The sequence below is a fragment of the Candida jiufengensis genome (assembly GCF_024610255.1).
Source record: "Candida jiufengensis strain CBS 10846 chromosome Unknown scaffold12, whole genome shotgun sequence".
Taxonomy (NCBI): domain Eukaryota; kingdom Fungi; phylum Ascomycota; class Pichiomycetes; order Serinales; family Debaryomycetaceae; genus Lodderomyces; species Lodderomyces jiufengensis.
The window spans coordinates 47,990-69,815 of NW_026261568.1; the positions used below are offsets into that span (position 1 = coordinate 47,990).

Sequence of the window (21,826 nt, forward strand, 5' to 3'; positions counted from 1 at the left end):
TCTAAAATTTCTAGAATCTAGAATTAAAGATTTAGATCCAAATTCGTATTAGATCTAATAACAGATGAGATCTACATAATTTTTCAATTTTCTTAACATTTTAACATCTTTGAAACTTTAAATTTTATAAAGTTTAAGGTTGTCAATTAATAATTGATTTAACACGAAAATCTCGCTTAATTAATAATAAAATTTATTTTCAATTTACTTAAAAAAGTAAAAAAATTAAACTTCGCGTTAATGTGGGTAGTAAATAGTATTAACTTTATTATTTCAATTAAAGGTACATTCATAAGTTCAGTTTTTATATATCAAGTTATGTTTTGTCAACATTGAAAGAAATTGATTACATCATACTCTTTTGAATTGTGATAATAATTATTCAAAGAATACTTCAAAACTCAACATGGCTGGTACAATATTCCATTTAAATAAAAAAATTAACTTAAAACGGTTAATACACTTAATTTTGTGTAATTTGACTAAAACAAATACAAAACACTTGAAAAATAAAGGGGTGGAATATTTACGAAATTTCATCAATTTAATTTAAAACATGAATTGAAGGGGGTTGTATTGGTGAAACTAAAATTTGTTGAGGTAATGCACATGGTACTACAACTTTTAATTTGTATTACAAACTATTATTCTAATATGTAATACGCATATTATTTATGTTACAAAATTGTTTCATTTTTTTGAAGTTACAGTCTTGTAATAATTTATTATATTAATTATATTGTTTATAATTGTTCAAATTTAAGGAGCAAAGGTTGTATTGACTTTTTCTCTTATTTGTTTCACCTTTGTGATCATTTCATTGTAAACTCTCTTTAATCAATTTTCTACTTGAAATTGAGTTTTCAATTTTCTGTGTATATAAGGTACACAAATTATTTCTATTTTCAGTATACAAAAATTCTCTTACACTTTTTTTTTCAATTTGAGTTAACCCACTAAATACATTCATTCCTTCCTTATACAAGCTAATTTTGAGTATTCATTCATTTTATTAACACCATTACTTTCATTAAATTAAATCAATCTTTCATTCCTTTAATTACAGAATTTAAATAATCAAATCTACATTCATTTAGAAAAATCATACACTCATTATATAAATTTCAGAGAGAGAAAAAAATGAAATATACTTCAACTTTTTTATTAGCTACTTTATTTGGTTTAATTCAAGCTGCTCCAGCTCCAAATGTTGTAACAGTTACTGCATACACAACTGTTCTTGTTGATCAATCGGGAGTTACTCATTCACCAGTAGCACAAAATGAAGAAGTACAAGCTACAACACCAACCGTTGCACCAGCAGCTCCAACTACTTCAGTAATTATAGGTGGTTTAACTACTTCAACTTCAAAAACATCATCAGCTCCAGTTGCAACTCAGCCAACTACTTCATCATCAAGTTCAACATCAGCAGCACAACCAACAGGCTCGACTTTTTCAGGTGAAGGTACATTTTATAGTCCAGGTTTAGGAGCATGTGGAAGTTATCATAGTGATTCAGATTATATTATAGCTATATCTCATGAATTATATGATTCACATAACGTAGGAGGAAATCCAAATAATAATCCATTATGTAATAAAAAAATAAGAGCTTCTTACAATGGTAAAAGTGTTGATGTTACAGTTGTTGATAGATGTGAAGCTTGTGCTTATAATGATTTGGATTTCTCACCTACTGCTTTTAGTCAATTGGCTGATCAAAGTTTAGGTAGAATTGATATTACTTGGGAATGGTTATAAAAAAATTAAGTAATTGTTAATTAAAATTGAGTTGGAAGTTATATACTTTTTTTAGGTTTAAAAAATATAAAAATGATACCAATACAAACTCGTAGATTTGAAGTTTACTCTGTGGGCTGTAATTGAATAAAATTAGCTGCAAACTCAAATTCTGTGTCGTTAATTTTATGTCATGCGACAAATTATGCAACAATTTTTTTGCAACCAAAATTTTATTACATAGAGAGCGAATAAATGCACATAATGTCTAACACAATATAAAATAAAACGTCTACTAGTAACAAATGCTATTGAAATAAATAATAATATGAAATGACTAAAATTACCCAAATAACTAAAACGATTATTAGAATATCCAATCGAAAACCCTTTTAATTACACTTCTTGGTTCTTCTCCATCTTCTTCACTACCCTCTTGCCCATTCTTATCTTTTAAACTTTGATAGTATTCAAATTCATGTGCTTCAATTTCATCTAATCCAGAAGTTAAATCAGCATCAATAGGCTTTACGAATTTAGTCCTTTTAATAATTTTCCAACATATGAAAACTGCGAGTGAGACAAATATCATGACGTAACTAAACAAGAAATCATCAACTGTCCATTTACCTGGCATAAACACTGGATAACCCAAAATACCAATAATACACCAATACATAACAGTCACAAAGTAAATAGAATATGGCTGAAACCATGATCTATAGGTAAATTTTGATCTATCAATTCCTTGAGCTTTTACTGCTCTATAAAAACCAATATAGATAAAACACATAAATCCATAATTTAATATTTGAGCTCCAGTACATAAATTAACCATGTAATTCAAAACTTTTGCACTTGAGCTACTTAATTGTAATAATGATAATAATGAAAAGCAGATTGAAACAAATACACAATAAATTGGAATACCCCTGCTTGTACAAATTCTGAAAAAACCTGGAATATAACCTTTTAATGCAAGATTATACATCGATCTTGATGAAGTATATGTATAACTACAACCAGCGCTGAAAGCTGATGTTAAAACAACGGCATTTATAATATCAGGTAATGCAGTTATACCTAAATTTTTTGCAGCATAAACATATGGACTGCTTCCATTTTCAGAAGCTGCTGTAATATAACCTGGATCATTATATCTAACTAAAATTGAAACACATAATGCACCTCCAATATAGAAAAGTACCAATCTGTACAATACTGTTCTATAAGCAATTGGTAAGGTTCGTCTTGGATTAACAGCTTCACCAGCAGTCATACTTAAATATTCACTACCAACACAAGTGAAAGAACTTGACATTCTTAAACTTGTTAAAAACCCTTGAAATTGCCCTAATCTACCAGTCGCAAAATTTGCTGCAAATAATCCATAATGCCAATTTCTAAATCCAAATGCACTATGACCTTTAACACCACCACACATTGCTACTAAGGTAAAAATCAATAATCCAATACATAATAATAATTTTAATAATGAACAAACAAATTCAAATTCTCCAAATATTCTAACTGCATAAAGATTTATAGCTGCATATATGGCAATTTGTATACATAATGTAATAGCTGGTGAATAATCGTCTCTCCAATAATGTATAATGGTGTTAACTGCAGTAATTTCAAAAGGTACATATAATGCTTGCATAAGCCAAAAATTAACTGATGCTGCAACTTCAAATGATTCATCAACAACTCTACCTGCCATACTTAAGAATGGTGAATCAAATGGTGCATAACAAACAATCTCTCCCATAGCTGTTGTTAATAATAAAGTTAAAAGTGTCGATATACAATATGATAATAATAAACCTAATGGTCCTCCATTTACTAAACCTGTCGTACCTATTGTTACATATAATCCAGTACCTATTGATCCACCTATGGCAATTAATTGTATATGTCTATTATGTAATTTTCTTTGAGTTCTACTCACTGGTCTTTTTGTATCTTTTTCATTTGTTGTAGAATGCAATGAAGTTGAATTATTTGACGATGTATTAAAAAGTTCATCTGCATTTGTTGCATATTGATCTTTTGATTCTTTTTCCTTGCTACTGCTAGTAAACCACATACTGAATCTCAATCTAGTTTAGTATAAAAATTTTATTTATAACTGAATAGTTCTTCATAAATCTTGAATGACACAGATTAGGTGGTTGTGATAATGAAATTTAAAGTAGTTGATAAAGCTAAATAAACAAGAGTGAAAAATCAAAATTCTAAATTATACTAACGAAAAATGGAGAAGAGATTATTTTATACTTAAATATATATGTTTATTGTTTTCGAATTATTGATTTATGGAAAAATTTTATGCATTATTGAAAATACAATTTTTGATTTTCCCCATAAAGCTTCGCAAAAATAAATAAAAATAAAATTCAAAAGATAAAATTAAGAAAAGTAAGAGAAAAAATTTGATAATAAAGGACGGGTCCATCTTTTAATAAAATATTTAAACCATTTTACATTAATATAAGTTAAGAAAAAAACTTCCAATATAATTACTTAAACTTATAAGAAAATGGGCATAAGAACAAAATACAAAAGGCGAGTGTCTTTTTTATCATTTCAAAAGAAATAAAAAGGTTTGTTATAATTCATGCATACAGAAAAAGTAAGTATATAATAAAGTTAGAGTTCTGAAACTGATAACTTCACACATTGTTTAATTAGAGCAGATCTTTATTACAGCAGAATTAAGATTTAAGATAAGTTGAAATAGAAAAAGTCAATTCAAACAGAACGCCTTTGAACCGATTTTTATACTTTTCAACTCTGATTTCTTTATTTCAATTTGTTTATCAATCATGAACTTATTTTTACCATATCTGGTGGCTATATGAATCATTGAACATAAAATTAAAGAATCTAAGAAAATATGCCAAAAACTTAAAATTCTCTTCGTATGACGTATTTATTTCTTTTTTTTAGTTTTGTCTAAAAATTCTGAAACACAAAGCTAAAATCTTATAGACAGTAAGAAAAGTTTTTATTTTGTACTTATTAATAAAAATGGAATTCAACTAGATCTACTATGATTTATTATTAGAATCAAATATATTTAGTGAATGAAAATTTTAATTCACATAAAGATAGTTGAGGTTTACGAGTGTTAACTTAAAGCGTTAAGTCCATTATCATTTTATCAATACGTTTGTTTCAAAACCCATTTTTCAAGTACTATTATCTATTTCTTAGATATAATCTTAAAAAGGGGAAAAATGATAAGATAGCCAATTTAATTAATCAAACTAATTAATCTTCTTATCTTTCACATTTTAATAATATAGTATATACACTTTTAGGTATTGCAACGGAAATTTCTTTTATGAGGAAAAAAAAAAGAAAATTTTGAGATTTGAACTTTTATTTTGATATATTATTTTTTAAATTCAAAGTCTAAATATCTTAAATTTTTCTTTTTCCACGTAAGTAGAATTGACACATTATGAACTTGAGCAAACACTAGAATTTGTGGAATAGAATGTTTACTTTTGAAAAAGTACCCCCCTCTATTAAAGTCTGTTTTGAATCCCAGTTGCTCGTATTCTCTCCATTCTTCGTTAATTCCCGAATTAATTTTAATTAAAGGCTTTAAATTTGCAAATGCCGCAGAGCTTCCAAATTGAGTATAAATAACAGATTTAGATCTTTTTTATCTTATATACATTATTTTATTAAAATAAAAACAAAATTTTTAAGTAATTATACATTTAATACTTGTTTTTTGATTAGGTCTTGTAAGTACCAACTACTTATTTGTTATTGCTTGTACATATATCGAATGATTAATTTTCTTGAACTTTTCATCATCTCTGTCCAGTTCATTTTCTTACAAAGTTTAGTATCTTAGATATTTTTAATTTAAATGGATAGAAAAAATCGAAATAATACTAAATTGGTTAAGTTCACATTTTTTGAGTGATTAAGAAATTTAATCTTTTTCAATTTGAGTTCATGAAATCAAAAAGAGGTTAGCTACAACGTGCTATTATTATGTTTCAAATAGCAAGATGTATAGATAGGATTGAACTAATAATTTTACCCTGAAAAAGTATCAAATTCCGAACCGTATAGAAGATAAGTCAAAAATTTAGATAAGCCACTACGATAAGGTTTTCAATACAATTAAACATGTATTTTACGCAATAATTAAATATCAACATTTTTGACGCAAATTAATCTTCAATTGTTTTTAACGAAAGCAGAGTCAAAGTAAAATAAACACAGAACGTATGAACTTAGAGTAAGCTTAGAAAACAAATATAACAGGAGTATTATGTTTTAAAAAGAAAGTACTCAACTTGAAAAAAAAGCTCCCAGACAGGGAATTGAACCCTGGTCTACCATGCGACAAACGGTAATTCTAGCCACTAAACTATCTGGGACAAATTTCTGTCAAAAATGCGCACTGGATTTTTATGTAGCGCAACATTATGGCGCAATTCTGGAGCCATAATGGGCTTTTTTTTTTTTTTTTTCGATACTGTTTATGATTGTAGTTTGGCCAAATTGATAAAGTTCAAAGTTAGTTGTACACCTCTTTTTTAGTACGAAGGTTTTGAGAAAGCTGTTCAGCTCGATCTAAAGACAAATTGAGTTGCTGGACCAAATCTATATTAAAAATATATAATTTTGTAACAAATTGGTTAGATAGTCTGGAATCAGTTCAAAAGTAAAGAGAGAAATTACATTTCAATCATCAAGCATAATATTGTTTAATTAATTATTAAGTACGTGAAGTAAAAAAAATATCCAAGCTATAAATAACTAAAGTGAAGACTTTATTTTAAATCAGTGAAATCAACTTCACCTTCTCTATGCCCATCACAAACAGAATTCATACCACAAGTACATGAGCCTTTTAATCTTTTACCACAAGAACAAGCTTCTGTCAGTTCAGGTATTTTATTTTCAATATCTTTTCTATCACAAACACATTGTAAAGCAGGTTTTTGTCCACATGAACAAGTTGATTTTTGAGCACATATACATTCACTAGCGGCACAGACCATTTTATAGTAGTATTTTAATTTGTATTTGATTTACTTCTGATTCTTTTTATATAAGAGAAGAATTAATTTTATACAATTATAGGGAGATTTGCAAGATATTTATATTTTTGATTTCTATTTCTTCCTTTTTTGCAACTTTAATTTTGCAACCTTAAATTTTTAAAAAATTGGTCATATATTACACAAAATGAGAAATCATAAGTTTTAAATTTAATTTCTTATCCAAATTAGCCAATTAAACTACAAGGATTTGTCATATTTCTTTAATTAAATTTACATAATTACAAATATTCCTAATAAAATGTGAAACACTAACAAAATCTTAGCTTCACTGCTTTTGTTAAAACAAATGTTTTCAGTCACTCGCCTAATTTACCTGAGTGGCTAGCAAAGAGTAGTAGAGCTTAAAATTTTTATGTATCTGTGTGAAGCTGCAAGTTTATCCCCGTTATTCACTGACTTCTGAAAAGTATCTGATAAATTGGAGATTATAAGATTATAGATTAGACAAAAAATCTTAAAATAAAACCTTATCTTACATTATATTAATACAAATTTTAGAATTATACAAAACCCAATTTTTTAACTCCTTAAAATTAAAACTTAATTATCTAAATTTGATAACTTTTCCCACCTATTTTTGAACGGACCTAAACTGTCTGAGACTTCTACATTTTCTTCTCTAATTTCTTCATTTTCCTCTGTATGATCGAGCTCTAAACCAATAGTCATTTCTTCAGTTTTTCCCCTATTGCGAAGTTTATTTATACTTTCTGTAAATATTTCAGATAACGACTTTGAATGATTACTGTGTTCCTTATCCAAAAATACATTGTCTTCTTCTCTACTTCGTTTTTTACCACCACTGCTAGTCATTACAATGGAAGTGCTTAGTTCTGGTAAAGGTTCATCACTGGAATCACTATTTTGTTGAGGTATATGTTGTTGTAAATGAGGTGGTTGTAATTGATAATCATCTTCTTGTGGTATTCGTTGTGGAGTTGAGCTATATCTTTGTGTGTTTGGGAATTTCTGTAGTTGGATCTGATTTTGATCTTGACTCTGATGTGGAGATGTTGTTTGTTCAATAATGTCTGATTTTAATATAGGAACTGATGGTAAGGTTGGTGAAGAATTTAAAATATTTTGAATTATAGATGTTCGTCTTGCTGTAATCGGAGTTTTGATTTTTTTAGGTGATATACTAATTCTATGATAAGCATCTAACGATTGACGTATAGTTGATACTCTTTGTGGTGAACGTCTTGATGAAGATGGCGATAGTCTTGAATTTATAGCTGATGAAGGTGGTTGTAAATTAACATTTTCTGACAATTTTGAACTTTTTGCTGGTGGTAATGATGAAGAAGCATATCTTGTTGATCTTTGAGGTGAATATAGTGATCTCGTGTTTCTTTGAGGAGTTGAAGAAGACATTTGTTTACTACTTGGATTTTTCTGTTCTGTTGACCAAGTTGCAGTATCTTCTTCAGTTATATGTCTTAAATTAGTTCTTTTTGAATTTAATAAAGTTGTTGTTCTTGGTTGTTGTATATCAATAATTACTTCTTCTTCATCTTGTTCTGACAATAAATTAGATTGTACTTCATCAATGGGAGTTTCATAACTATTTAATTCAACATTTGCAGATTGTTCAAAAAATCTTTTCCAAAAGCTAGTATTATTCCAAACTTTCAAACTTTCTGCTCCATAATCTTGTAATATAGGTTTCAATTTATCATTAATAATTGCATTTGCTCTTGATATATTTTTATCAATTTCTTGTAAAACTAATGTTGTATCTTGATCTAATTGTTCTAAAACTTTTCTTGCATTATAATCTTCCAGTGATAGTAATGCTGATTTTCTTCTCGATGAAGGTGGAGCAATTGATAGCCTCTTCATTTCATAAGATTTTGATTAAAATTCAAATCAATGTATATTTGTATTTTATTTTCTTGTTTACATTTATTTATTAATTCAATATCTATAAATTATTAAAATTATTTATTATACGTGATTTACACGACTTTTCTATTTTTAAGTTCTTACATAGAAATCTTCGGAATTGAGATTGATTTCAATTAATAGACATAAGCTTCTACAACTTCATCAATTTATATATATTCAATTAGGTTATGGGGAATATAATGTCGGTATCTTTTGCACCAGAATGTACACCAGCTAAAACCGAATATGATGATTGTTTTAATAAATGGTATACTGAAAAATTTTTAAAAGGTAAATCAGTTGAAAATGAATGTACAGAATTTTGGGATAATTATATAACTTGTATAAATGCAAATTTAGCAAAACAAGGTATCAAACCAATGTTAGATAAAGCAAGAGAAGATCAACCATTTAGTCATGAAGAAATGCAAGAAAGTTTAAAGCAACTGGGGAAATAATTTAACAAAGAAGAAAAAGGAAGGAAATTAAATTAATGAGTATAATGACAATTAACGAAATCTTGTAAATAGAACTAATATATATACTAGTATTATTCATAAATAGCATTAGGAACGAACTATATAACTATTTGATTTTATTTGTCTTTGCCTCTTTCTTAATACTTTTATTCAAAAATGTTAGAAGAAAAAAAAAAAAACAATAATTAATAAATTAAAACTACATTATTAAAAGATGTTAGTGGAAGAAGTACCTAAATCTACAACAACAAATGCTTCTACAATATATTTTAGTTCATCTATAAATTTAACAGCCAGATCTTTAAATGGTAGTAAACATCAACACGGAGATACAGGAGAAGGACCATTAAATAAAAAAGGAAGAGCAAAAGTTAATTATAATTTAAATCAATTATTTAACGCACAAACTCTGGCAAATAATGAAACCAGAAATAGTGGGCCATCTAAATCTGTTCAACAGATTCAATTGGAGAAGCTAGTTCAAAAAAGGCTAGTAGAATTAAATCAAGAATCAACAACACGAGGGTTCGAATTGCCTAAAAATTTTATATACACCAGCATTCATTCAATGGGTAACAAAAGAATTGCACAAAAATCAAGGTTAGGTAATACACCGGCAACTAAAAGAATATTATCAGCTAGAAGAAATTTAAATCTGTATTTTGAAGAAGAAAGAAATTTAATATCAATAAATACTATACTTTCATTAAATTTTCAATTTGTTGATTTAATTGATTTTAATAATTCAAAATCTACTACCAGATTGGAAAGATCAAGACCAAAACTAAGACTTTGTTGTATTTGTGGATTGAAATCAAATTATTCAAGATGTTCTTCTTGTGGATTATATTATTGTTGTGTTAAATGTAATAAATTACATCATGAACTGAGATGTGCATAACAGAAAACAATGATTGATAATATATTGATAATATCAATGATTTTTCAGATTTGTGATCAAGTTTAATTTTTCAATAACAAAATAATTAAGAGTTTCACTATGGATAATGATAACAATATTGTTGTTAATTTTCATATTTATTTCGTCATTATGTCGTTGTACGTGTGCAACAGCTAAAGAGGCTAAAGACTATTCTAAATTGGTACAATTTGCAAATTTAGCATCTGTAGGGTATTGTGTTACAAAGGGATTATCAACTGGAGTTTTAAGTGACCCAAATACTAATTGTCCTTTGAAAGCTTGCCACAATCCAATATTAAAAGATGTGGAAATTATACGTATATTTGATTTTAATACATTGAATGAAGTTGGAACTGGGTTTTATGCGGTTGATCATAAGAGGAAAACAATCATCTTGGTATTTAGAGGATCAGCATCAAGAAGAGACTGGGTTACAGATTTGAATTTTTTCCCATGTCCTTATGAACCAATAGTTTATGACAAGAGTTTTAAAGATGCTGAACCATATATTCGTAAAGGATGCGTTGATTGTAAAGTTCATCGTGGGTTTTATAATTTCTTAAAAGATAATTCAGGAGCAATAATTAGTGCAGGAGTTAAAATGAAGGAAAAATATCCTTCTTACCTGTTTTTAGTGATTGGACATTCTTTAGGTGCAGCTTTTACCGTTATGAGTGGGATAGAATTCTTATTATTAGGTTATGAACCGTTAGTTGTTACTTTTGGTGGACCAAAAGTTGGTAATGAAGAATTTTGTAATTTTATGGATAATTTGTTTGATACAGAAGAGGTTGTAAAACAAATTGATTACTGTCGTGATTTCAATAGAGGTTTTATTAGAGTTGTTCATAGACACGATATTGTACCTTCTTTACCACCCATGTTTGCACATGCTGGTTATGAATATTTTATAGATAAAAGAGACTTACCACATGAACCATGTGATTTAGATCGACGTGGTATGTGTCATTCTGGACTATTTTCCAAAAGAGATTTTGGTTTCAAAGAATTTAAAATTAAACCATCATTATTTTGGCCCGAAAAATTAGGGAAATACGAACATACTCATTATTTTAAAAAAATTACTAATTGTCAAGATCCAGAATAATCTATTAGTATATATTATCTATTCACATATTTTTAACATTTTATCCTTTTCACAAACTTTGTATCTACTTTTTCCTAATTCTTTACCTTTGTCTAATTCAAACTTATTGAGATTTTCCCAATTGTCCCAATATACTATTTCCTTATCTTTTATTTTATCTAATATATCTTTATTTAAATCTACTTCCAAATGTATTCCATTGGATAAGTCCTCTAGTATATTACTCGCTGTATCAAATGAATCCATCATTGTAACTGCTATGACACCTTTTGGACCGTTTTTAATCCAACCCGAAGTGTACCAACCTTTTTTGTATGTTTGATTCACATCATTCTCACCTTCAGTTTTGGTTGATAAAACTCTTCCATTTTGATTGTGTAGCTTATTATTGTCAAACCAAATACCAATTTCATCAAACCCTTTAATTGGAGTTCCCTGATATCCAATTGAAAGAATTACTAAATCATTTTTAATGCTCACAATTTTGTCGGTTGGTTCTATTCTTCCAGGTAGAAGTGGATCATTAACAGATTTATTTACGACACATTTCGTTTCTGCAATTGACCCATCTTTATTTGCGATAAATTCAACTGGACTTTTGAAATACTGAAGTGACCATGTACGATCTTCTGGTGATAAATTTTGAATTGGTTTGTTGTATTTTTCAATTAGTCCAACTTTTCTTTTATCAACTCTTCCCAATTTTTGAGTTGAAACACTTTCTAGTAACCCTTGTTGCAAAGGCTTAAATTTTGCATCTTTTAATTCAAATAACTCCCTTATTTCTTTATTTGAAAAAGCTGATTCAAGAATTCCTCGTCTAGCAACAATGTTTACGTTTTTAACTGCACTTTTTTCTAACAACTTTTCAGCATCAACGGATATATCAGTAGGATACCAGTGAGTCTTAGGATTTGCTAATAGTATTCGAGCAACATCTAATGCAACATTTCCATTACCTATAATTGATACGTTTTTTATTTTGTCTAATGGAGGTGGTTTATATTCATTATTTTCTTCATAACAATCTGGGTGCCCATTATACCAATTTACAAATTTTCTAGCAGATATTATTCCAGGCAAATTTGATCCAGGTATGTTCAATTTGTTATCGCTTGAAGTGCAACCGTAAGCCAATACGATCGAGTTGTAATGATTTTCTAAATCTTTCAAGCTTAAATCTTTACCAATTTCAATATTTCCTAAAAATCGCACTCTATTCTTACTGTTCAGCTTATAACCATGATCTTTCATTAAATCATTCATAAAACTTTCACAATTTTTGACTTCTGGATGGTCAGGAGCGACTCCATATCTACTCAAGCCAAATGGGGTTGGTAATTTTTCAAAAAAATCTAATTGAATTTGTTTATCTGAACTTGATTTATTTAGCAAATGATGAGCAGTATAAAATCCACCGGGTCCAGTGCCAATTATGGCTATCTTATATGGGGTCGATAATACTCTGGTAGTTGTTGAAAAGCATCTCTTATTGAAGTTAGATTTGAAAATGGGCATGTAGATTGAATAAGAAGTAAAATTGCATTTTGAATTGGGTTATTACTGGAATTTATAATTCTCCGATATTCTATCTATAATTCCGACTATACTTAAATGCTAATTTTATGTCAAATTATGAGTGAGCTTACAAACTACATTCTCAATTTAGCTGAGTAAGAAAAGGCTTATAAATGCCATTGAAGAAAGAGAAAATGAGTGGAATCAGACATTCAAGCTTTTGTCCAAAAGAGATCTTGAAGGTCCAACTAATATTTTAACATGAAATTTTTTTATTAAACGTATAAAACTAAAGCCATCATAATCTGTTTTCTATAATCCCTCATTCCTATAAGAATGCAAATCATCAATGTTACTCTTTTTAAAATAAAATTAAATCCCCAAATATATCAAATTAACAAGCTATTTATAGTCTTCCCTATCTTAAACTAATCATTAAAAAAACCACGTTGTTACTTCTCCTTAACTTGACTATTTGATGAATAATAACATCACACATCGACTTATATTTATGAAGGAGGTCCAAATTATCTATTTTAATTTCTTCTTTGGTCTTAATTGATTAGTGTGACCACATTTTCTTTTACGACAGTTGGTTGCTCTTGGTGGTAATCTAGCATAACATTTACGACAGATTGATTTTTCACAATTATATTTTGAAGCCAAAGCTTTTAATGATGGTTCAATCATGGTTGGTTGGTTTGTATGTGATAATTGATGATTAAGTTGTAAAATTGAAAATTATCTTTAGAAATTTTGTATATTACATAGTTAATTTTTTTCTCGCATTCTTTTAATCATTATGTGTTCACGTGCTCTAACGGTGGCAAAAGAGAAGAAAAAAGGGCTGAAGCCCTACCGCAATAGAAAACATGACATTACATGAAAAATGACATTCTTTTTTAGAATTGGTGATCAATAAATATTAGAGGCCAATTACTTCTATTAAGTAATGTAAAGCGTTTCACAATAATTGAAAGAATCAAGCTCAGAATATCTTGTCCATTTTTAGGAAGAAAAAGCACCAGTTTTATAGAACTTAATAATTTGACTTGTAAAATGCATGTTGAACACACTCAGCTTATATATGATTCCAAAGTTACTCTAAGTACTAAAAGTTACTTGATTGTCCCAGACTTTAAAGGTCAAGCTATCTTTAAATTTAACGTTAATCTATTCTTATCAGTGTCGTAACATGTTATCAAAACACGTCATTGAAATTTGACATGCGTACAACCAAAAAAACAAATATTAGAATGATATGCAATATGATCAAAGTCAAATTGAATCTTGTTTCATTTGACATCAATCTATTGACATCACTCATTTATTAAGCATGGGCGATGATACATCACCAATTGTAAATGATCAAAACACAGAAGTTGAAAATAATCAGGATACAAAATTAAAACAAACTGATGTCGATATTCAACGAGAGACCTCATTACCAGCCATTAATCATCAAAATTCAAATCAAATACAACCAACAACATCAATTGAATTAGCGAACGAGGAAAATACTACTGATCAGAAATCAAAAGATGATGACAAAGAGAACCTGATTTACGAAATTGGGGATGAACTGATTCATGATGATCCACATACATCGTTTTTACAACCACTTCTGAATGATAAACAACATTATACGACTCCGTCTAAATCATTGCCTCCATTAAAAGATCAAGACTTAATAGTTACTCCCAAACTTTTCGATGTAGCCAAGGATAATAATGACGATCATGAACTAGGTAACTCAACAGCTATAGTTGCGAGTTCACCTATTAGAAACAATATACTACCGCAAACACTGAATTTGGATGAGGATTCAATCAAATTAATTAAAACTTACTTGAGCGTTGACTCAGATACTTTAAGCTCGATCCATGATGAAAAACTTTTTAAGAACTTAGTCTTGAAAGCTCAAGATAATAAAATTATACTATCTCAAAACGAAAAATTAAAATCAGATGTGGAATTGAGTTCAAAAACTAATGCCAATATCACAAACAAACTACAACAAAAAACCATTGAATTCGATAAAGCATTGCTCACTTTACAAAAAGAAAACTCAAATATTATTTCCCAATGCAACGAGCAACAAAACAATATAAAAGAGCTTCAAGAGTATAATGATCAATTAAATTCAAAACTTGGTGTTTTAAAAAAATCAGAAGAAGAAAAAATAAATGAGATTATAGAATTAAAAGAACATCAAAGTCAAACTGAAGTTAAATACCTACAGAAAATTGAAGAAATATCAACAATGAACGTGGAGCAAAGTAAAAAAATCAATCAACTAGTATCAGAGTATAATAGATCAGAAAATGAAAGGTTCAACAGTAAATTAGAATTAACCAAGGCACAAAATGAAATCAATTATTTGAAAAATCAAAAAGAATGGTTTAATAAAGAATTAGAATCATCTCAATCCAAATTATCAGATATAATGAAAAAATATGAACACGAAAGACTTAAAAATGAATCACAATCATCAGATTTAGTACATAGAGCCCATAAATTAGAATTATCATCTCAGACTCAGCAAAAATTAATTGATGAATTAAAGAGCTCCTTAGAAACACAACAAACCAAATATTCTGAATTGGAAAAAAAATCAAAAACAATTGAAGATCGCTTTTTAAAAGAAGCAAATGCAACGAAGGAATTACTAGAATTGACCAAACTTCAAAGTGATCAACGTGAAGCCAGAATTGAACAATTGGAAGCGTACTCAGATGATCTTAAATACAGATCTGATCAATCAATTTCAACCCTCAAAACTACAGTAACCGATCAAAACGAGGAAATATTAGAGTTAAATGAGAAAGTGGATAGATTAAAACTAGCTTTAGATTCAAAATTAATATCATCATCAAACGATCATAACGTTGGAGAAGCGGGAATTTCATTAACTGATTTATATACTGAATATAATCATATCAAAAAGCAATTAACTATTGAAAGACTACAAAAGGAAAATATCGAAAAACAACTCGAAGCTTTCATAATTGAATTAGATTCGAAAAAGCCCGCAATGGCCAATTATAGGGATCAAATAACTTTTTATGAATCAAATATCACAAAACTACAAGCAACAATGGACTCATTAAGTTCAGAAAAACTAGAGACTGAAAAAGATTGTAAAAGATTAAGATCAAGATTGGTTGATAATGAAAATGAAATTACAAATTTGAAAAAAGTAATTCAAGATTTGGGACGTCAAATGTGTTATTATTTGATTCATTCTCAAATAAGAGAAAATAATGCCGAACCTTTATCGTTAGCGGAAAAGAATCATATTGAAAAAATATTAGCAACCACTGGTAATTTTGATGACATTATAGAATCACAATCTGACAAATTACTCAGGGATAGACTTTTAGGTTTTAAAAATGTAAAAGAGCTTTTGGAAAAAAATCAAGAATTATTTTCAACAGTAAGACAGCTCACAAAAAGATTGGAAAATACAGAAGAGGAGAGTGACAATATAGAATCAACTGCCATTGATGAAGCTCAGGAAGCAATATTGTCATTAGACGCTGAGTTGGAGAAAATCACTGCCAAATTAAATGCAGTTACCAAGGAAAGAGATGCATTAAAGAAGTTTAATTACAATTTAGCTAATGGAGTTGAAAATAGTACAATGGTTGAAATTAATGGAAAAGATTCAGAATATGAACAAATAATAAACAAATTAAAAGAGGAATCCTCAAAATCAATTAGAAAGTACAAAGAAGAGCTTGAACAAGTCAAACATTCTGAAAAAGAACTTACATCTCGGTTATCTTTAGCACAACAATCAGCAGCGTTCATGGAAACTAAATTGTCAAGTAGTGAGAAAGCAACCAAAGCTGCTATTGCTGAAAAAGATCACATAAAATTAGATTTGGAATATATGTCAAAGCAAGTCAATAAATTTGAGGGACAACTTAACGAAAAAATTCAAAAATGTCAAGATTTGGAATTGAAAATATCAGAGTTCAAACTAACGAATACTTCCCTTTTACAAGAAATAGAATTCACCAAACAAATGAACGCTACGTTAAAACAAGAAGCTTCAAGTTTAAGAGATGATAAATCAAAAGTGAATGAATTGATCCAAAACTTACAAACTATGTTAAAAGAAAAAGATTTATCAATTAAAGAATTTTCCAAGAAACTAGATGAATCAAATGAATCAATAAAAGCAACTCAATCAAAATTAAATGAAAAAGATCAAAAAATTAACATACTATTAAGTCAATCGGAAATGTCTTTCAAGGCACAAAATACCAATTTAGAACAAATTAATGAACTAGCATCACAATTATTACAAAGCAAAAATGAGTTAATGGAGAAAGAAAAAATGATAGACCAACTTAAAAAATCCGTATTAACCAATTTAACTGCTCCAGAAATTCAAAAATTGAATGATGATTTAATACATAGTAGATCTCGAATATCACAACTTTCAGAAATTATACAGAATAAAGAAAAGTCAATCGTGCAAGCAAATGAAGTGTTTAAAACAGAAAAGGGACAAATTCAAGATAAATTAAAAGAGCAAATAGATGTGAACAGGGCTCAAAAAGAAGAGTATAATAAATTAGAATTAACAATAACTACAAAAGAGCAAGAAATTACATCAATAAAACAAAAATTCGGTGAAATTGAAACTCAATTGAAAAAATCATTAGAAAAAGTTGAAAAATTAAATAATTTAGAAAAAATTTATCAAGAGAGATTTAATAATCTTAATAGCAGTCTTACGAATGAAAAAAATATAGCGAATATTTTACAGCAAAAATTACAAGAAGAGTCAAATAAAATTAAACCCTTGGGTCAACAAATTGATTTATTGAAAGCACAAGCTGAAGAAAACGAAACTATCATTGCAGAGTTAAAGAAAGAAAATATAAGAATCAAACAAATTGAGGATGATTTAGATTCAAAAAATTTAGATCTGGAAAGTGAAAAAGCCTTGTCTCGCAAGAAAATTAATGAATTGGAAAATCAAAATAAACTTTTATTTAATCAATTAGAGTTATCAAAAACAGATGGTAACGCAGAAAATCAAGATGGTTCAGATGATTTCAAACAAATTCTTGAATACTATCGTCGTGAAAAAGAAAGTATTGATTATAAATTGTCAACATTAGAAGAAGAAAACTCAAGTTTGAAAAATAAATTAGAACAATCTTTGAAAGCAGCTAATAACAATTCAGTAGCATCACAATCATTAAATGTAACTGATAATGATAAAGAGCAAGCTGCTTTGAATAATCAGCTAGAACAAATCAAAATATTAAAACAAACAAATGCATCCTTAGCACAAGAAAATAATAAAAAAGTTCAAGAGATAACAAGCTCAAAGATCGAATTGTCAAAATTACAAAATGAATTAACTGCAATTAAACAAAAAGCTCTGAACCTGAATTCACAAGCAACTGTTGATCAACAAAGATTGAAATTATTGACGGAAGAGAATGCCAGATTAAAAGCTATATCAGCTAGTAAGGCACCAAAACCAGAGACACCAAAAGGTCCAAGTCCAGAGATCTTAAAAATGCAAGAACAAATGGAGAAATTGAAAACAAAAGCTAATGAAAGAATATTAGCAATGAGAAAAGAAATCGACTCCAGAGAAGAAGAAAAAAATAAACTCAAAACCAAAGTTGAAGAATTAATTAAAACTCCTAATGATCAATTAATACAAGAGAAAAATGAGTTACAAAAAAAATTAACAACATTGGAATCAAATTTTAAATCACAATTAGAAAAGGAAAAAGAAAAATTAAGATCATCCTTAGTTAATGGAAATGGTAATAAGGATGAATTGAAAAAGAAAAATGATGAATTATCCAAAAAGTTAGAAGATGAAAATAAATTATTTCAAATAAAATTAAATTCAGAAAAGGAAAAAGTTAGACAAGAAGTTGAGAAAAAATTTGAATTCAAATTGAAAATGTTGAATAGGAAGGTTGAGAAATTTGAATCAGAGGCAAAAGTAAAACAAAGCCCACAACCATTAACTCAAACTCAGCCATCAAATCAAGCTCCAGTAGTGCACACACAAGCTAATTCAACTCAACCTCAATCTATATCACAGCCTCAAACATCTTCAAGTTTTCCATCTTCCTCCGGGAACACTTCCCTTCCTTCATTGGCATCAATTTCACTCAATACTCCTGTTAAATCACAAAATGTTCAACCGAGTTCCTCCGTACAATCTGGAGTTACTTCAATTACAACTCCAAGTAATTCAAATTTAAATAATCCTGCATTTCAATCTAAACCTCAAGCAAATAATTTTGGTGCTGCATCTAATAAATATGTGAGACCTATTCAATCACCTTCCATTGCACAAGATACACAATCACCAAAGGTGCAAGCTCAACCACAGGCTCAACCACAGGCTCAATCACAAGCTCAACCTCAAGCTCAACCTCAAGCTCAACCACAAACTCAACCACAAACTCAACCACAAACTCAACCACAAACTCAACCACAAACTCAACCACAAACTCAACCACAAACTCAACCACAGGCTCAATCACAAGCTCAACCTCAAGCTCAACTACAAGCTCAACCACAAACTCAACCACAAGCTCAACCACAAACTCAACCACAAGCTCAACCACAAGCTCAACCACAAGTTCAACCACAAGTTCAACCACAAGTACAATCGCAAGTACAATCACAAGGACAACCACCGTTGCAAACACAACAACAATCCGAAGTCAAAGCTCAAAATTCATCAGCTACAGAGACATCATCAAATAATTTAAACACAATTACAACTACGCAACCACCTGCATCAACAAATAATACACCACCTACAACAGTTTTACCATCACTTCCACCAAGATCGTCAGTCCCACCAATATCATTTGGGCAACCTCATGCAGCATCAACTTCAATGATAAAACGTCCAGCAATTGCCAAAACAGAGGCAAGAAAAAGTGCAAATGCAAATGCTGCATTATCTACTAATACAAATGATACAACAACTGCCAAACAACCACTCATATTTGAAAGAAAGAGATCACTAGAAGATGAAAGACCAAAGATCAAAAAAACTAAAAATCAATGATTAAGTAGATAAGAACGTTTAAATTAGACATTTTGGTTGTGATAATTAAGGGTGTGGTTGATTTTACATAACTGTATAATTTTAAATAAACTTGTAAACTGTAATATGTATTAGCTAAGTTTGTAGTTAGCATTTCTATCATCTCTAATTATTCTGATAAATGTTTTTTTCTTGATTTTTGCAAGGTAGAAATTTACCTTGAAAGTCAAAAAAATTCTAGTTGGCGGGGTAGAGAAATTAATATGTAAGTAATACAACCGGGCTCAAAGCGCGAAAATAGAACTCAAACATTCCATAATTTGAAATCACATTTGACAATATGTAATGGTTAAGTAATTTTGGAAGTTCATATATAAACTCATGCTATTATTTTCTTAAATTATTTGAGGGGAAAAATATCAATTTTGTTAAATATTTATCTCTCGATTAAAACTAAAACTTAGTAATGATGATCAACTTTGGATTATTTTTAAGCTTTAAACTTCAACCTAAAATTTTTATGAATAAAAAATATTTTAGTAAAAAAATTTGAATAATAATTTAAATTGAAAATTTGTTACAGATTTTATAACCGATCATACTCGGATTTATTTTGATTTAAAATAATAAATAAATCTTTAAAAATTTCATTCCTATAAAGTCTTGAGTATAATCAAATTATTTGAAGTATATTAAATAATTACAAATCTATAGTCAAATGACAAAATACGGCTACTAGAGTACTGTACTTTTTTTCACGAGAAGGCTTGTTATATTGACATAAATGGAAACACGATAATTTTTTTTTTTTTATTAATGTAAACTTTATTTAAATTTAAAACATTCATAACCATTTGAATAATTTTTGAAAAAAAAAAAAAATTAAATTTTAAAAAAAGAGGAGAAGAAGAACATAAAAATTTTTTTTTTTTTTACAAATGGCTTTATCAAAAACTTAAACGTTAATTAAAAACTGTTTGTATTGAGTCTCGGTGAAACTCGTTTGAATCTGAAAATATGAAGGATCAAAAATCTAAATTATTTTGTTGGAACCTCAAATTTTACTAAATATAGATAGACGAAAGAGTACAAAAGTAATTAAATCTATTATTTTACCCCAGAATTATATTTAATTCTTGATTTCTAACCCAATAGATTAGGTTATATTATTAATTTGAATCTATTTGTTGTTGTTAAAACAATAATATTTTAATTAAAGATTACTTGAAAATGAGTTTTTGCCTTGTTTTAAGAACAATTAAAAATATATTTTTAACTAAAGTAAGATCTTTTTGTTTTAAATAATTTCTATTGTTTCATAACTTTCTATTTAAAACTCGAATGATCAAAATGAAAAGCAAGTCATCTGATCATTTCGAGCAAATATAACAATTTGATGTAGCCAAATTCTTAACTGTATGCCTTGTTTTAATTGTTTAATTATAAAAAAGGTGTTAAATCGTATTTAACAAGATTAGGGTTAGTTTTACATTTTTTACAAACGTATATTTATAAGAAGTTGGTTAATTATTACTATAAAAATTATTCGAAATCGTATAAATTATTAATAATAAATTAAACATTAACTATTAATTCCACCCCACTTTTTTTTGGTTATATTTTAAATGAAATTTATGCATAATTTTTTATATTTAAAACAAATTTTTTTTTATTCAAACTATAAAAACTTTAAACGGAAAGATGATTCATGTTTTTGTGCTTGACATATTTTTTAAAACTTAGGTAGTAAGGCTTTGAATTCTCTAAAAAAATAATTTCTAAAATAATTTCTTAATGTAACTTCCTTTACAATCTTAAATATTTAACCGGCTGGCAAAATAATACTAAAGCAATACAAAAGACAAAGAAAGTATTATAAGCCAGTTTTGACAGCAAAGCAGTTTTTTAGCAACTGTGGAATCCGTTCTCATATAATAGTCCCAGGACTTATCTCTCTTCTGATATGATTGAAGATAACGTGGTGGTGGAATGTTAAAACTATTTCAAAAGAATTTATAA

At 28.3% G+C, this 21,826-nt stretch overlaps 8 protein-coding genes across 8 annotated transcripts; 4 read left to right on the plus strand and 4 right to left on the minus strand. All coding sequences in view use genetic code 12, as the record gives it.

Annotated features, from left to right (window-relative positions):
- Nucleotides 1-1,140: 1,140 nt before the first annotated feature.
- Nucleotides 1,141-1,764, plus strand: DAG7 (Dag7p; the record flags this gene model as incomplete). The annotated part of the gene is made up of 1 exon (XM_051766135.1): nt 1,141-1,764. One exon carries the CDS (start codon nt 1,141-1,143, stop codon nt 1,762-1,764), a length of 624 nt encoding a protein of 207 aa, XP_051617555.1.
- Nucleotides 1,765-2,110: 346 nt separating this feature from the next.
- AGP2 (Agp2p) lies at nt 2,111-3,832 on the minus strand (the record flags this gene model as incomplete). The annotated part of the gene is made up of 1 exon (XM_051766137.1): nt 2,111-3,832. One exon carries the CDS (start codon nt 3,830-3,832, stop codon nt 2,111-2,113), a length of 1,722 nt encoding a protein of 573 aa, XP_051617556.1.
- Nucleotides 3,833-6,548: 2,716 nt separating this feature from the next.
- Nucleotides 6,549-6,779, minus strand: CRD2 (Crd2p; the record flags this gene model as incomplete). Its single annotated transcript, XM_051766138.1, has 1 exon — nt 6,549-6,779. The coding sequence occupies one exon, from the start codon at nt 6,777-6,779 to the stop codon at nt 6,549-6,551; it is 231 nt and encodes a 76-aa protein (XP_051617557.1).
- Nucleotides 6,780-7,382: 603 nt separating this feature from the next.
- Nucleotides 7,383-8,684, minus strand: ASK1 (Ask1p; the record flags this gene model as incomplete). The annotated part of the gene is made up of 1 exon (XM_051766139.1): nt 7,383-8,684. One exon carries the CDS (start codon nt 8,682-8,684, stop codon nt 7,383-7,385), a length of 1,302 nt encoding a protein of 433 aa, XP_051617558.1.
- A 245-nt stretch (nt 8,685-8,929) lies between these two features.
- Nucleotides 8,930-9,187, plus strand: KGF54_005351 (uncharacterized protein; the record flags this gene model as incomplete). The annotated part of the gene is made up of 1 exon (XM_051766140.1): nt 8,930-9,187. One exon carries the CDS (start codon nt 8,930-8,932, stop codon nt 9,185-9,187), a length of 258 nt encoding a protein of 85 aa, XP_051617559.1.
- A 235-nt stretch (nt 9,188-9,422) lies between these two features.
- On the plus strand, nt 9,423-11,238 carry KGF54_005352 (lipase family protein; the record flags this gene model as incomplete). The annotated part of the gene is made up of 2 exons (XM_051766141.1): nt 9,423-10,038; nt 10,283-11,238. The coding sequence occupies 2 exons, from the start codon at nt 9,423-9,425 to the stop codon at nt 11,236-11,238; spliced, it is 1,572 nt and encodes a 523-aa protein (XP_051617560.1).
- Nucleotides 11,239-11,256: 18 nt separating this feature from the next.
- ARH2 (NADPH-adrenodoxin reductase) lies at nt 11,257-12,756 on the minus strand (the record flags this gene model as incomplete). Its single annotated transcript, XM_051766142.1, has 1 exon — nt 11,257-12,756. The coding sequence occupies one exon, from the start codon at nt 12,754-12,756 to the stop codon at nt 11,257-11,259; it is 1,500 nt and encodes a 499-aa protein (XP_051617561.1).
- A 1,336-nt stretch (nt 12,757-14,092) lies between these two features.
- Nucleotides 14,093-19,828, plus strand: MLP1 (Mlp1p; the record flags this gene model as incomplete). The annotated part of the gene is made up of 1 exon (XM_051766143.1): nt 14,093-19,828. The coding sequence occupies one exon, from the start codon at nt 14,093-14,095 to the stop codon at nt 19,826-19,828; it is 5,736 nt and encodes a 1,911-aa protein (XP_051617562.1).
- Between the last annotated feature and the right edge of the window lie 1,998 nt (nt 19,829-21,826).